This window comes from Poeciliopsis prolifica, unplaced genomic scaffold, assembly GCF_027474105.1.
Source record: "Poeciliopsis prolifica strain line A6 unplaced genomic scaffold, Auburn_PproV2 SCAFFOLD057, whole genome shotgun sequence".
Taxonomy (NCBI): domain Eukaryota; kingdom Metazoa; phylum Chordata; class Actinopteri; order Cyprinodontiformes; family Poeciliidae; genus Poeciliopsis; species Poeciliopsis prolifica.
Window position 1 is genome coordinate 407,690 of NW_026562432.1, and position 15,076 is coordinate 422,765.

The 15,076-nt window shown below is 37.5% G+C and overlaps 1 protein-coding gene across 1 annotated transcript in view; it reads right to left on the reverse strand.

The window, feature by feature from the left end:
- itfg1 (integrin alpha FG-GAP repeat containing 1) overlaps positions 1 to 15,076 on the reverse strand; it is a 152,042-nt gene that overhangs the window by 105,236 nt on the left and 31,730 nt on the right. The window contains exons 8-9 of the mRNA XM_055060071.1: positions 14,792 to 14,867; positions 4,013 to 4,107 (exon numbers count right to left, since the gene is read on the reverse strand). Coding sequence (XP_054916046.1) covers positions 4,013 to 4,107; positions 14,792 to 14,867 — 171 coding nt within the window. The remainder of the gene's footprint in view (positions 1 to 4,012; positions 4,108 to 14,791; positions 14,868 to 15,076) is intronic.

Sequence of the window (15,076 nt, forward strand, 5' to 3'; positions counted from 1 at the left end):
TCACTCATCGCTGGCAGGTGAGCAGAGAGCAAGAATCTTGTTCTTAGCACTAACACTCCACTAACAATCCAAACCAGACAGGATTAACACCTACTGTGTTTAACCATATTCAGCTCTGCAGTGCTCCAGTATGTTGTGTCAGCTGTATGTTGAAAACATTTTACTCCAAACATTAATCCCAGTTTTGTTCTAATATGTTAAAAAAAAAAAAAACACTGAATGGTCCTTACTTTGAAAGATTATGAATGGATAAATACTGCTTAGCATCAATGTTAACCATAAGAAAAAAAAAACAATAACAGTGTCATGGTCTGAGATTTCTGCCTCCTTGTTGTTGGTAGGAATCTTTCAGACAGTCTGGTTAGTGTGTGACATAAAAAAAAATACACCCTGTCTACCTTCTTCAATTTGTCTGACAGTTGAGTCACACAATTACACTGCTGTCTGTGGTATTATCCCATTGTGTTACAGAGGGTGTGGGTCTGAGAGAGAGAGGAGCTCTGAGTGGCTATAAATGGGATCAGTGTGTGTAGAAAGAGCAAAAATGAAGCAGACTGTGGGAAGCCCCCCCGCAGACTCCTGTAATCCTGTCAGCTGAGGGCCTGGAGAGACTGCAGGGGTAGAGCTAAGGTAGCAAACAACAGTAAACACAGTAAACACACCAAGCACCAATGTCTGAGGTTTAGATATTTAGATATTTATATTGTGACAGACACGTGTCGATATTAATACATAGTTCTTATGATGTCACACTTCAAGAACTTTGTAACTGACAGCCATCTTGGTAGGCAGTTGCTATGTGTAAAGAAGCAACACGCTATGAACTACCTCTCTCATTATACATAATTTACAAGCAATATAAGCAAATTACAACTATTAGTTTTTGAGTACTCTACCCACATTGTGTGATACTAAGATAAATATCTGTGACATTCATTGTAGCACTTACTGCCGAACTAGCAAATTCAGTTTAGCAAATTTAGCTTTTGTCTGTAAGCTAAGAACCGCACAGCCTTCTGGGGAATGTTGGCAGAGGAAGGGTTTTAGCCCCTCAACCTCTCACGACGAGCTAAGCTAAGTTGATGCCAAGGTCATTGGCATCAACTAATTTACTCACTCAATCAAGCAACAACCTGTTGACGAACTTGTGCACAAGAAGCTTGAAACAGGAAAAGTCATGTCACCATTTTTGTCAGTATTGAAAATATTTAAAAGAAATAAATTAATCACTAATTATCGCACTGAAAATATCCAATCTTTGTTATTAAATATGGAATTAACCCTTTTCAAGTAGTTATATTGTTGTAGAACCAATAAACATTGGCTATGCCTGCATATAATAATTTATTCATTGAAAAAAGTAAAACTTGTCAGGTTTAAACTTTTCACTTTTTGAAGTTTTAGAGCATAATGAAATGAAATCAACTTTAAAAATTAGAAATTACTTGTTGCTGACTAACGTAAATCAGTGCTACTAACTGATCTGTTGTGAATCCCTGATAAATATTTTTATTTCCATATATCTTAGAAAAGTATTCTGTCTACTCCACCTGTTCTTGTTGGCGTTTTTTTTTCTTTTTGCATCTTTAGCCAAGAGACATTTTTCCTACTTTGATAGCATGATTTTCTGACTGCCTCAATGACTTAAAAACACCAAAAGCAAAAGATCTGAAAAATCAGAGAATGTATAAAACCATTTCAAGGCGATAGTTTTTTTTAAAAGTAGAAAATGGATTTTGGTCAAATGAAGCTTGGCGTGAAGGAACTATAAAAAAATCACATCCTGCATGCCTTAAAAGGAAAAACAAATACTAAAATACAGATTTTTTTTATTCATAACAGCAATGATTGTATTTTTTAAATGCATAAGTCAAGACAATATTTTCTGTAGGAATGCCCAAGCAGTTCCAAACAGCTGTGGAAGTTTAAAGACATATGGATTTGGTCCTCACTCCGCCCACTATTATCTTTGCCCGTCTCTTTGACAGTAATGACAGTCTCTCACACACAACAACAAAGAATGTGTGTTTACTTCATCCATCAGTGCTGATTAGTCCTCCCTTCCCCACCTCCCACAACACTCCTCCTTTCACTTGTTCTTTCAATCATTTTTGGTCTTGCTGACAGACTCAAAAAAAAAAAACAGAAGAAAGCAAGCATTTCTACAGAATGCACACATCTACGAGGATTGACGTGTCTTTCATACACACGTGTGCATGTGTGGGAGAGGACTGGGAATTAAAAATGAGCGAATGCCAGTTCTCTGGTCAGAAAAAATGAAAGGGAGATCCCTTGCCAAAGTGTACAGCTAATGGAGAGAATTGCACAAGATGTTATGGAGGTGGTCGTGGAGTGGACGTGTGCTCATTTGGGTGCAAGAACATGTTTGCATGTGCTACATTAAATGCATACACGTTAATTAGATGAAACTACATGAGCAAACGTGTGGTGCAAATCTGTCACATTCACATTGTTCCACAAACAAAGTGAAGTACTGCATTAGCCCAGACCTCCTGCAGTGAGCTACATGGGCTACTGGCTTCTTGAAATAGACAATTGTATCAGAGAAACAATTGGTGAACTGCAGGTAAAGATTTGTTGTGTTGCTCACATGTTGAAAAACTTGAAGGTATCCATTTCTAATCCAAAGGTATTTTTATGTTTTAATCTGTCATAAAAAACGTAATGTGGGATTATTATTTCTCTTTACTAAGCTCAAGAAACCTGGTTTCAGGCTGGCCATTGAAAGATGATAAAGCTAAATACCATCCAATCTTGGAAGACTTTCTGTTATTAACTGTCAGACCTGAGACTGAGGCGAGTGGAGGTTTGTCTTCCAGCAGGTAGATGAAATAAATCATACAGCCAGAGCCCCTATGGAATGGTTGACAAACCAAAGGTCTTTTTGGGAAAGACTCACCAAACAGAAGAAACTAAGGGTGTTTTCACACCTGATTGTCTGGTAGAGCCGGTTCGATTGGGGAGCAAAACTGCAACATTTGTTATTTAATTTTCACCAGGTGGGTTTTGCTTTCACAACGTCAAATGAACCAAACCTTTTGAGAAACCTGTTCCCCCAGTCACCTGCGGTGGTTTTTGTCATTTTCTTCAGCAAGAACCACTGAAGAAAATGACAAAAAAACATGAGCCTAACTCCCTTCTTCACAAAACGTAAATAAAATGGAGGGCCTTCAGATATTAGTGGTTGTAGGATTTCTCATTTGTCTTTAGTAAAACACCTCGAGCCGTTTCACCTCATAACGATAGACTCAAGCATTTGTTTTGGGTGCGCTTTCACAGAATCTTTTGCATTCAAATATGCATTTGATCCACATTCAACAGTTAGAAATGAACCACACCATAGTTCATTTCTAACGAACCAAGACCTACATTTTTTGGCAAACCAGAGTTTGCATTTTAGGTCCACATCAGGGTGGACCAAAAGTGCATCCACACCTCCCCAAATGAACTAGACTTTCTGGGCAAACGATTAAAGAGTTTGATTAAAGTGGACTAAACAGGGCTGGTCTGAAAGCACCCCAAGGTTACATTAAAGCAGCATTTTTCACTGCAGTTGCGCTTTCTTTTTATTCACTTCCTTTAGGGCAAAACTGTCAGCCCTCAATAACTTTAATCAATCCATAGACGATGACATTCATTATTACTTCTGTGTGTTCTCCTTCTGCGCATGTGGGTTGCTTTGGGGTTATAAACCATAGACACAGAAGTCTGATGGTGGTCACATTTGCTTGTGGCATAAATCTTGGCACTGTTTGAGCATAAAAAAGAATCTCGCAGTAGATTTTATTCAATAACTCAGATGACAACAAGAGGGCAGTTTCTTTTTACTTTGGGATTCAATTATTCCCTCCCATAGGACCATCCAATAACCAGTATATCAGATGACAGGGATAGTGTTTTACCAATCATAAAAGAAAGATGGGTAAGGACAGCAAAGGTCTGAGCAGGACAAGGGAGGTTAACCGGTGAAAGTGGTTGCTTGTGTGTGTACCTCTTTTGAACTCCGCTTGGCGATGTAGATGACACTCTGCTGACAGGCTGCATCCAAACATGCAGGTAGAAGGTGATCCTGGTAGCCATCTCCATCTGCCAGAATGAAACGCAAAGTAAGATCAGGGAATGAAAATACAGGGTTGAATTAAAGAGAAACGTGAGACTTTGCTTTCCCCCAACTGTGCTATTTTAATATTCTCGTTCCATCTCAACTCCGTGAATTTGTTCTGCTGTGACTTTGAGAGCAGCAACGTTTCAGGCAACAAAGGGGTAGGTGCTGTATTTTTTTTTTGTTTTCCGTGTGTGAACTGGATCACAAGAACACCTGCTTGTTTTCCACCAGCACACACAAATCCTAGCAGCACTTGTCTCTTTAATGTCTTTCAAAAATGTCTCTAGACTTGAACAAAGAGTTCCCAATTCTTTTTATCCAGTTCAAGTAATTACTGCCATTTCATTAATATTAATTGATATCAGGATTAAACCACGCGGGGTTTATGTGGAGTACAAACTAGAAGTGAATTTCCCTTAGTTAAAACAGAGGCTATTCGAAACCAAAAGGATTCACTGGACCAGGTTCAGCTGAAGCTCAGGCTTACGTAAAAGGAATAAATTTTCTATTTGGTGATGCTTAATGAAATGTTTTTGATATCATGTAAATCTGTTGCAACATTAAGCTATTTTGTTATCCACAATGTTTTTTTTTCAAATACCACAAGGTCAAGCACCAGGGATAACTATAGAACAGAAAATATTTCGAAGAGCAAAGGGTGTTGACACCTTGGCAACAATGAATATATACAAAAATCCAAACATCAGAGAAGGCTGAAGCTTTACTTAGAGACAAATATTAAAAAAGATTCCTGGAAAACCTCAGTGCAGAATAAAACATCTGCAAATGTACAACAAATGTTCGACGGAAAATAGTTTTTGAAACAACAAAAGAGTTTTTATTATCGGCTGAATTACTACCCACTGCTACCAATATTGAGTCGGCCACTTTCTGCACCATTGACAGCCCTGAGCTTTTAGACAAAAAAATTAGAAGTATGGATTTTAAATGTGGTCGTGCCTGTTGACTATTCAAAAAATTAAATGCAATATTTGTGACCATGAATCAGTCCATGCATCCATTCTGTGCTTTAAGCCTCAAATAAATAAAATGCTTGTCATACAAATAAAGCTGCAGTAAAGCATCATGATGTCGAGGAAAACTGGCCAGGCCTTTGTAACCCACAGGATGCCTTTTATAATTGGCAACAAATTCTTTAATATTTGGTATTGGTCCACTCAGGAAATTATTAGATTTCTTTGGCGGCACACATTAGTCAGCCGGCTTCTGTGTGTCGTCTCGTCACACAGAACAGTTTCTCACACAGGTCCTGACAAACGTGTAAATTCGAGTAGCTTAGAGGGAAGCTTAGCTTAGGGGCATTGACTCAGGGATGAAGAGCAAAAATTAAGCAGGACCCATGGAGTCATACTTTGTCTTGGGTATGCTGTTAAAACAGCAGTTCAATAAGCTCCAAATGGATGTTTACCGGAGCTCTCCAGAAGAAAATAGATAATGATTTTGTTTTGTGCATCAAAGTCAGTGAAGTAAAGTGTGAACCCACTAAGGAGCTCAGAGGCTGTGTTTGGCATCATTTACTGTAGCAACATGGGAGGTTTCCGTTATGCATCTAAACGCCAAACCGGGTGGATGGATGGATGGATGGGCGAGTGGGTGGATGGATGGATGATTTTCACTAATTTAATAAGCATCGTAGTTTATGGTTTACATTCCAGGAGGCTGTTCTTGTGCATTTCCGCTAACTGACAAGTTTCATCCTGTGCTCATTAAGTTATTATTATATATATATATATATATATATATATATATATATATATATATATATATATATATATATATATATATATTTTTTTTTTTTTTAAGTTGTTTTAGCCTGGGTTGCCACTGCTCTGTTAATCCAAATCTGCTTCAACATGGTAAGAGCCAGACTCCCCAGCTGATGTTGTGCCCTGTGGAAAGGGAAGAACCGAATGACTCTGATGATGAATGACAGGGCAAATATGGGGAGGAGGAGAAACTCAAAGTGGCTGTCAGGGGCAACTGAGCGAGAGGCAGAGTGAGAGAAAAAGAGATAGATAATTAGATGCTGAAAAAGCTAACAAGCCAACATTCTGGGAATTTAAAAGACTTCTCTTCATGGTATAAAACATGCAAAATGTCTAGTTTGGACTCTGTTGCATTCTAAGTTTAGGGTAGCATCAAATTAAAAAGAAAAACCGACATGGATGGAAGGACACATCCGAACGGGATGCAGGATTGCTGCTAATATCTACCGGCACCTGTACTGTAACATATGGTGGGACAAAACGCACTTCCACATCCTCCACCAGCAGAAAATTATTCAGATGTGAGCAATGCTTTCTAATTAGTTGCATTAATGTTGAAACAAGGCAAACAAATTCAAATAAGAGCATGTGTGCATTGAGGCATGCTCCACTGGAAAGTTTCAGCGCTGAAACACCAAGGTTGAGAAAAGCAAAAGGTTTAGGAGAGTCAGCCCTGCTGAGGCAATTTCTTTGATTATTCAGTTCTTCAGCACACACACTCCCCCGTCCTGCTTGCCCTTTCCTGCATCTTCCATCTGGTCTATTCATCTGACTCTGTAATGTTCCTCTTTACTCGACCACCTTCACCTCCTCAGTCCAGTCGCCTCTTCTCCTAATGCTCGCCTTTTTACCTTTCCTTCCATATTTCTTTCAACTTCTCTCATCTTTGAGCCTGTGTTCCCGTCTCGCATTATCCCCTCCTACCCTTTCACTTGATGTGTGGCGTGTTGGAGACAGGTTGAGGGAGCCGTGCACTGAAGCTGCAGAATGGCGCTGGACTGGAGAAAACGGTAACAAGAAGGCAAAGTAGATAAGAAGATGAGACTGTAGACTGTACGATTAAGCCGTGTGACCTGGTGGAATTCATATTACACTGTATGCAAATTATCCCCATGTCTGCCAATGATCACAAAGTTCACACAAGCATACTTTGAGAGATTCCACCTAACAGAAGCTTGTCGTAAAATACGGAAAGGACAGGACCCTGCAATGGGTCACAATAACAAACTTTGTTGCACAATAAACTGCCCCAGAAATTATTGCAATAATCAATAGTACTGTTGTTTTGATACCATTTTCAAGTTATATATTGATAATGGCATAAAATTGCAAGGTTACCCACTCAAAGACTAATAAACTAGAATTTTGTACAAATACTCCAAAATGAAATTGGAAGACATTTTAAAATTACAAAATAAAACACAACAACCAAAAACAATCAATGAAAGAGAAATAAAAAACACATGCAACCGAAACAATGAATGAAAATGCATTAAGAAGTCCCTGTAAACAAAACTGTCCATCAAACAATATTTTTCATCAGAATGGAAATTACAGGGCTCATTTTATTTTACCCTGAGATGAATTGATCATTCCAATCAACCAAGAGGTTTACTGCTGAAACTGGTATGTTCATAAAAATGATCTATTCAAATCTTACTTGAAAAATTGGGATAGTAATCAAACCCCTTCTGTAGTCACTGACCAGTTTTGTCTCACTTCTCTCTTATCTTCATCTTCCTCCACAGATTGTAACAACGATCGGTGAAAAAGACCAAAGAATCCCTTAAACAACAATGTAATAGTACAAACAAAAAGGAAACCCAAGAGATAAACAAAGATGTCAAATAATTAAAGTACAACTACAAAACACAATCTTTAATGCAAAACCAAACTGAATCCTTAAGATCGTGAAAAGTGTCTCGTTAACACAGACAGAGGCTCAATGAAAAACACATTTATTCATTTTAAAAGTGCAAATTGGGAAGATAGTCCAGTCGGTTATTCATATGTAAGGTTACCACTTAACCGCAGTGAATGCCATTAGGAAAGAAGACTTTTCTTTCAGTAAGGGACACTTTGCTCATGGAAGAATTTTGATATACAAACTGCATGTTAAAATGTGCAAATGATGATCTAAATTCAGCAATTGCAAACCACAAAAACTTTTGCATTAGGGCTAATGTAAAATCTTTGACAAAATGGAGCTTGATTAGGTTTTTATTATTCCTACTCGGTCCTCTTTCCTTCATTAGGAAGTCTAGAGAGAGATGTCTTTGGCACAAATACACACACGTGGCACAAAGTAAAAGCCACTTTGATCTCAACAAGACAAGCAGCATTGCACTACATCTGTTTGAAAAAGGTACAGGCCTTTCTCTAAGACTGGGAGTGAAGGAAAGTGATGGAGCCAAAAGAGAAAAAAGAAGAACAGCGTAGAAAAGCAGCGTAGGCTGGTTAACAAGACAGGACAGGACAGCCAGTAAAATTATATATAAAAAAATTCAGGAATAGAAAAAACAGTGCAAAGTGGTTGAGGGGAGAATGAGGCTGACAGAACAGAGGGAGGGAGGTGAATGTTACACGATATAATAAGATGAGTGGAAAAAGAACGCCTGAGGGCAGAGGAGAGACATCTAGGCTGCGCACATGCTGACTTACCTGCCTGCAAGCACACACTTCATCACCCACGCACACACGCAAATACACACACACAGAGGGCATGATGACAGCCTTTCCGATTTTGAAAAAACACTTTTAAACATGCTGGGATTTTACCGTTTGTAAAAAATAAAAATTTTCCCCTTTGCTGGTCTCTGTATACATTGATGTCTGGTGACACATCCGGTTGTGAAACTTCACTGCGTTTTACCTAATGATGAATTATGCATCAGTCGCTGTCACTTTGAAAAAAGCAATTACTTGAGTGATCAGGCAGATGGTTGTGTTTTGTCTGGCATATGCTGTGCATTTATTATGGGAATCGAGTTAATAACAGAACTGTTCGCTCATAAACACGAGGCAGTGGACAGGTTTCCTATTGCTGTCCATGACCGTTCTAAAGGTAAATGCATGGCTGAAGATGAATCAATGCTTTCTGCACGAGTACAGAAAAGGATCTAATTCATAAAACGTGGATTATGATTAAGAGTTCAATTTCAGTATGACAGTCTCATACCTGTCTAAAATCACATTGTTAGCTTAAAGTGTTTTGTGAAAATGTTTGGAGATCAACGAAAATGTATTGTTTTTCTTTGTCAAATTAGAGGACACTGACAATCTACTGAAAACATATTAGAAACAGTTTAACTGGATGAGAACGACCACTTTCTCTAGATGGAGTGGGGTTCAAAACCTGCAGCCAGTATCACAGTAGTATGTAGCTATACTGTAGCTCTGAAACCCCTAGAACTGAAACGGATGGATGGAAAGATGGACAGAATGATAGAAAGATGAGAAAAGGATAGACATGAGTAGATGAATCTGTGCGTGATGGATTGATGTTAATTGAAGTGTTGGATGATGAAAATGTAGACGATGAGCAAACATGGATGGATGGATGGACAGACGGTGTTTAAACAGAGATAATAAACTAAGAAAACCAACATTTTGAATATGTTTTGTGGTTGAAAATGCTTTTCCTCCACTCTCAAGGCTTTAAAGCTACAGAGGACCTCGAAAGAACATAGCTGTTTTTAATCACAACAAATATCACCTTAAAATCTGATATAAAAATTAAAACAACTTAAAATGCATTGTATGATGAAAAATTGTATTGATGAATAATTGCCCAACCTTCTGAGCTCAAATACTCAAGACTTAAATATTTTAACATCTGTACCTCTGCTGCAGCGCAGAACTTAAGCTTTTCAGCAGAGTTTCTAGACGAAGCCAAAACTGCAGTACAGCTGGAAAACAGAAGTTCTACTGAAGGACAGCCAGGCTGGCGCATACAGTCCTTTATGTGTTGAGAAAAATATAGCGCTGAACAGAGGGAGAAAAGAGCAGGTAAAAGCAGAGAGTGAGAATTGACAATGAGATGTGTGATGGAAATAATTCCCACTCCAGATCACACAGGGATCCAGTGCTGCTCTCCGCTCTGCCTCACATCGTCTCTACTTCCTAGTCTCTATCTGTGCTGCCTCCACCTTGGTGCTTCGATTTGCTCCCGTCTGCACTGTGTAAGATTTTCCTTATTCTGTCTCTTCTGTTTTTGTCCATTACATCTTCTATCATTTATGGTCATTTTTTTCAAGATAAAGACGAAGATAACAATCGTCCCACCCTGCAGTCAAAGAGAAATGCATTCTAATAGAATTCAATGTTTGCCAGAAAAGTTGACAAACTGAGAGCGGGAGGGAAACATATTCATTCTGTTTGGTAGTGACCACATAAATAATAAAATACATATGAAGAGACAGGGGATGCAAAGCCTTACAAAACAAGATGGAGGATTCCCTTGCCTTTGTGACCACACTTGGTTCTTTTAGAATCCAGCCTACATTGAATATTGAATAATGCTAAACAATCGAGCTCAAACTAAAATCATTTTTTGTTGCGGTGAGGAAACAGTCTTTTAGGATTCTTCCAATCAGCCTGATTTATAACATAAGAAACTAGAGATGCACCCAGAAATCAGGTGGTGATTGGAATCAACAGATTTTTTTTTTCTGATTGGCCCTGGTTTGTGTAAAAGCTTCTTGAAAACTTAAAGGTCCAAACTTTTTTAGATCTGCTTTGATGTGGAAAATATTAGTGAAGAAGATTCAGACTTTGCTTTTTTCGGTAGCAAGTTTTAAAATGAAGGCAGAGGAGATATTAAAAAGGGATCAATTGTTTTCATCGTAACAAGTGGTTCAATCAAGTAGCATGAGAGCGAGAGAGAGCAAAACTTCAAGTAGATAAAAGGAGGCCAAATAAAACACAACAGAGTTACTTTTTGCTTTTTGAGCTTTGTAACTATTACAAATGTGAAAATGATGATTGCTTTTTAGAAAGTTTACATTTAAAATGTAAAATGCAAAATTGTGCTTTTGGATTTGTTCTTGAAATGTTTTGATGACAGCAGTAACATTTACTGTTACTAGTGACCCCTGCTGTGAGTATGAACTGGTACTCACAGCAGAAAAAGGCACAAATGAGTAATGACTATTCTAGCAAAAGAAATACAGAACTATGGTCAAGTGATTAAAAAAGAAAGTAAAATACACTATCAAAAAATGGCAAAAGAAAATTAATATTGTTGTGTTTGGCATGCTTGACTTAAATCAAAATTCAAGGTAAAAATAATGAGGCTTTAAGATTTCAAAGCCCTCAGAAGCGGGAAAACCTAATAAATCAGGCCCTGAAGCAGCCAGGCTCTAATTTAAAATTAAAAGCTCTGAAATCAAAACTGATAGCTCTGAAAAACAAATAATAAAATTAATTTAAATCGATTAAAGACATCAGAAAGTAATTGCATTGGATGGTCATATTTTTTTTTCTTTTATAAATGGAGATTTGAAATTAACATAAAAATTTTAATTGGTGCAGCTCTGTTAGAAAATGCTGGATCTGACATTGTTTGACAAAATAATGTAGCTGTAAATCTCGGTGAGTTAAATATATTTAATTATTTGCTGCTGTGTATCTGAAGTTATCTAAATTAATCCACAATCACTCATTCTGTTGCTTTCACAGATCAGATTCACTGATATCAGATATAACTCAATAATTGTAAAAAAGTGACTGCAGGAAATTCATTTTATGAATTTAAAAATGGTTTGTTTTATGATTACATCACGTGCAGGATATGGATGAAAAGAAGAAAGCAAAACAAAGAAGCAAAATCTGACCCTCAGCTGTTGACAAAAACATCTGAAGAATAAAACATTGAAGGAAGAATGGAAAGAAAAAAGGAAAAAAAAACTTTAGTGAAACTAACAATATTGTTTTTAATCAGGAATCCAATAAAATCCAATGAAAACAACAAAAATACTGAAAATATTCCAGAGAGAGAATATGAACAGGCACATCTTCAGACACAGCATACAGGACATTTCCCCCCAGGCTCATAGATCATCAGCAATTTGGGAAGGGCAAGTTTGTTCACTAAATATTTGATGGGCACCCCGAGCTGCAGTCACATTAAAAGATTAATCTTGGCAGCAGAGATGTGTTTATTGGCGTAAAACTGTTACTGTGTGTTTGACTGTGTGCTTATGTGCAGCACAAAGAACTAAATTAATATTGAATAAACAGCGTTCAACCATTGACAGCCCTTTAAACAAACAGCGCAGACAGATAGAGGAATGAAATATCAGTAAACTAATTAAGTTTATTAGAATATTTAAGAGGGCTTACCACATATTTAGCAACTAATTGTCAGAGTAGCACAGACGATACATTCCCTATTTAATCAGCTGTATTGCACAGTATTTTCACAGTTACAAACTAAAAAAAAAAAAAAAAAAAAAAGGTTCTTTTTCCTGCTGACTTTGCTGTTTTTTTCCAGACATAAGAACTAGAAATGCTCAGTCAGCATGAAGCAGCAGATTTATAATCCGAAAAAACCCAGGCCGTACATGAGTTGATATGCTGGGATATTTGGCCCACGGATATTTCGGTGCCCCCTGCTGTTACGACTGAATTAATGTGAACAAGGTGTGACACTGTCTCAGACAGTAGCAAAGCTGCAGAATCAGCTGGATGTATGCTGACAACGGGGAAATCGTTTTTGTTATTGTGGGGAAAACAAAACCAAAAATGATTAAACCGATTTTAACGCTTACCCACTGACCCCCAAAAAAGAAGGAAAAATGTTCAATTAGCAAAATCTTAAAAAATTCCAACCAGTTGAAACAGATCTGAACTGAAAGAAGGTTTAAAACTAAAAAGGCAGAACATTACGACCACCTACCTAATATTGCTTTGGTCTCCCTAACTTTATTGTTTAACTTGTCTTTAATAGTTTTTCACATTGGAGACGAGCTTAAGTAACCAGCGTTGTTCTCCTGTCCTCAGTGTGGTCACTCTGATGGACGACAGAGGGACACTTTAGGGAGATTAGTGAACCAGTGGAGATTTGCTGAGGAGAAACGTAAAGCTGAGCCTAACAATGAATCTCACTGGGCAAGATTGTTTGAAGGGATAAGATCCTCACAAAAATCTGGCTCCATATGGGATTGTGGGCTTGTCTTGTGTGGGACTCTGTGGCTGTAACTCTGTGTGTGAGATAAGCCTCATGGGTAAAGGGTGAGTGTGTGTGGTTTTTGTGTGTGTGTGAAGAATGGATGTTATGTGATGAGAGGGCTGCAGTGAAACTGTCAAAGCTAGGGAGACTATAATAAGGTCTTATTCAAAATGCTTTGAAGCTCGATGGCTTCAAATGCAGAAGCTTAAAAAGCCTAGAAGAATAGAGAAAAAATGAATCTGTCACACTGAAGGTGCAAACATATTTGACCCCCAGGCAACCTGACCAGGGACACATATTTACTTATTTTGTTTTGTTCCACATAACTAAGATTTCCTTCTAAAATTACACAACTTGACCACATCCAGACACATTTTTTCTTTGACAAAAGCAAATATATTTTCCCAGGATGCACCTCTTTAATCGTTTGGATTGTAATGTGTTCTTGTAAACCGCACAAGCAGAGAATTTAGAGACATGATGCAAGTGGCTGCTTTACATCATGACTACTACTATCCATCCCTCAAACCACAACAATGCAGCCATTTTAATTTTTTACAGAGATGTAAAAACATATTTCAATCAAAGCATTAGATGATACACAATCAAGCTGTATTCATGTTTTCTTTGTGAAGAGCCATAAAACAGCATGTGTTGTCAATTAAATTGAAACGATGTCATACTAAGTTGTTCTAATGCCAGAACAAGTCGTCCAATGACATTTTCTATATTTTCACACACAATATAAAAGCATTTTTGTATTTGAGAGTTTGAAATAAAAAGTTTCTTTTTTAACTGTGAAGCTTTGCTTTGGAGCTGAATCAGGAATGGACTCTGGTGTTCACAGACACACCAACTTGGGCTGCAGCTGCCATTAGACACACCTTATATTGCAAGCATCATGTGCTTTTCAGTGACATTGTTGTTCTTTCATATACATCTGTTATTTGCTACTGTCGTTTTTTGGTTTTGATCTGTTTTTGTTCTCAGATTCCTGCCGTTGTCTTCTTGCATTCTCCGTCTTCCTCTTGTTCTCACTTCTATTTCTCTTTCACTCTCTGCCTGTCAACGTTCTTCCCTACATCTGTTCTGTCTTTCTTTTAATTTTCCTCTCCGTCTCGGTGTCTGTTCCTATTAATAAATAAACCCAAGCAAATTCTAAATAATTTTTTTATGTATATAAAGCGGAACATTTGTTTGTTTATTTGGATCCCCAATAGCCACATCATAAAGAAAAAAAAAACATTATTGCAAAAACAGTTACACTCACTTTGTATAACATTAGAAGCTTAGTATAGTAATTTATAAATGTGTCCTTTAAAAATGAATATCATAATGCTTCACTTGTTATTTTTGGTACTCAGAAAACAATGCTCATAGATACACTGTCGGATAGGCATGGGGGGAGGAAAGAAAAAAGAGATGACCCAGATCACATGCTAACTTTGGCTTTTACTACTTTAGAAAAACAACTAGCCCTTTTTTAATATTTTCAAACCTGCCAATTTCGATATTTCCTACTTGGCATCTAAAATGCTGCTACACGAATAATTGAAAAGTAGATTTGCCTACAAATACAGAAAAATATTTTTAAATAAAAAAGCATTAGTAAGCACAACATTATCATAATTAAGATTCTCTTGTTTGAACCAACAACACTATTCAACCCACGGAGAGGAAAAAAGTATTTTTTTTATCCATTCTTACCAAAGTCGACAAAGGAGGACTGCCCGGTGGTTTTTGCTGGACTTGAGACGACTTCCCCCTTGGTGAAGGCCCCGTCCTGGGAGAACAACACAGATGAAACCAGGGAAAGAAGAGAGAACGATAAAATTATGCATCTTCATAAATACTCATACATTTTTCAAATGCTCAACTGTACTCTCGATTGTTTAACGGCCATAAATAAATCAGATATCACTTGAAGTTTGTTTTACAGTCACAGACCCAGTAGATCAATAGGGCAATACAGAAAAGAGGCATCATGATTAC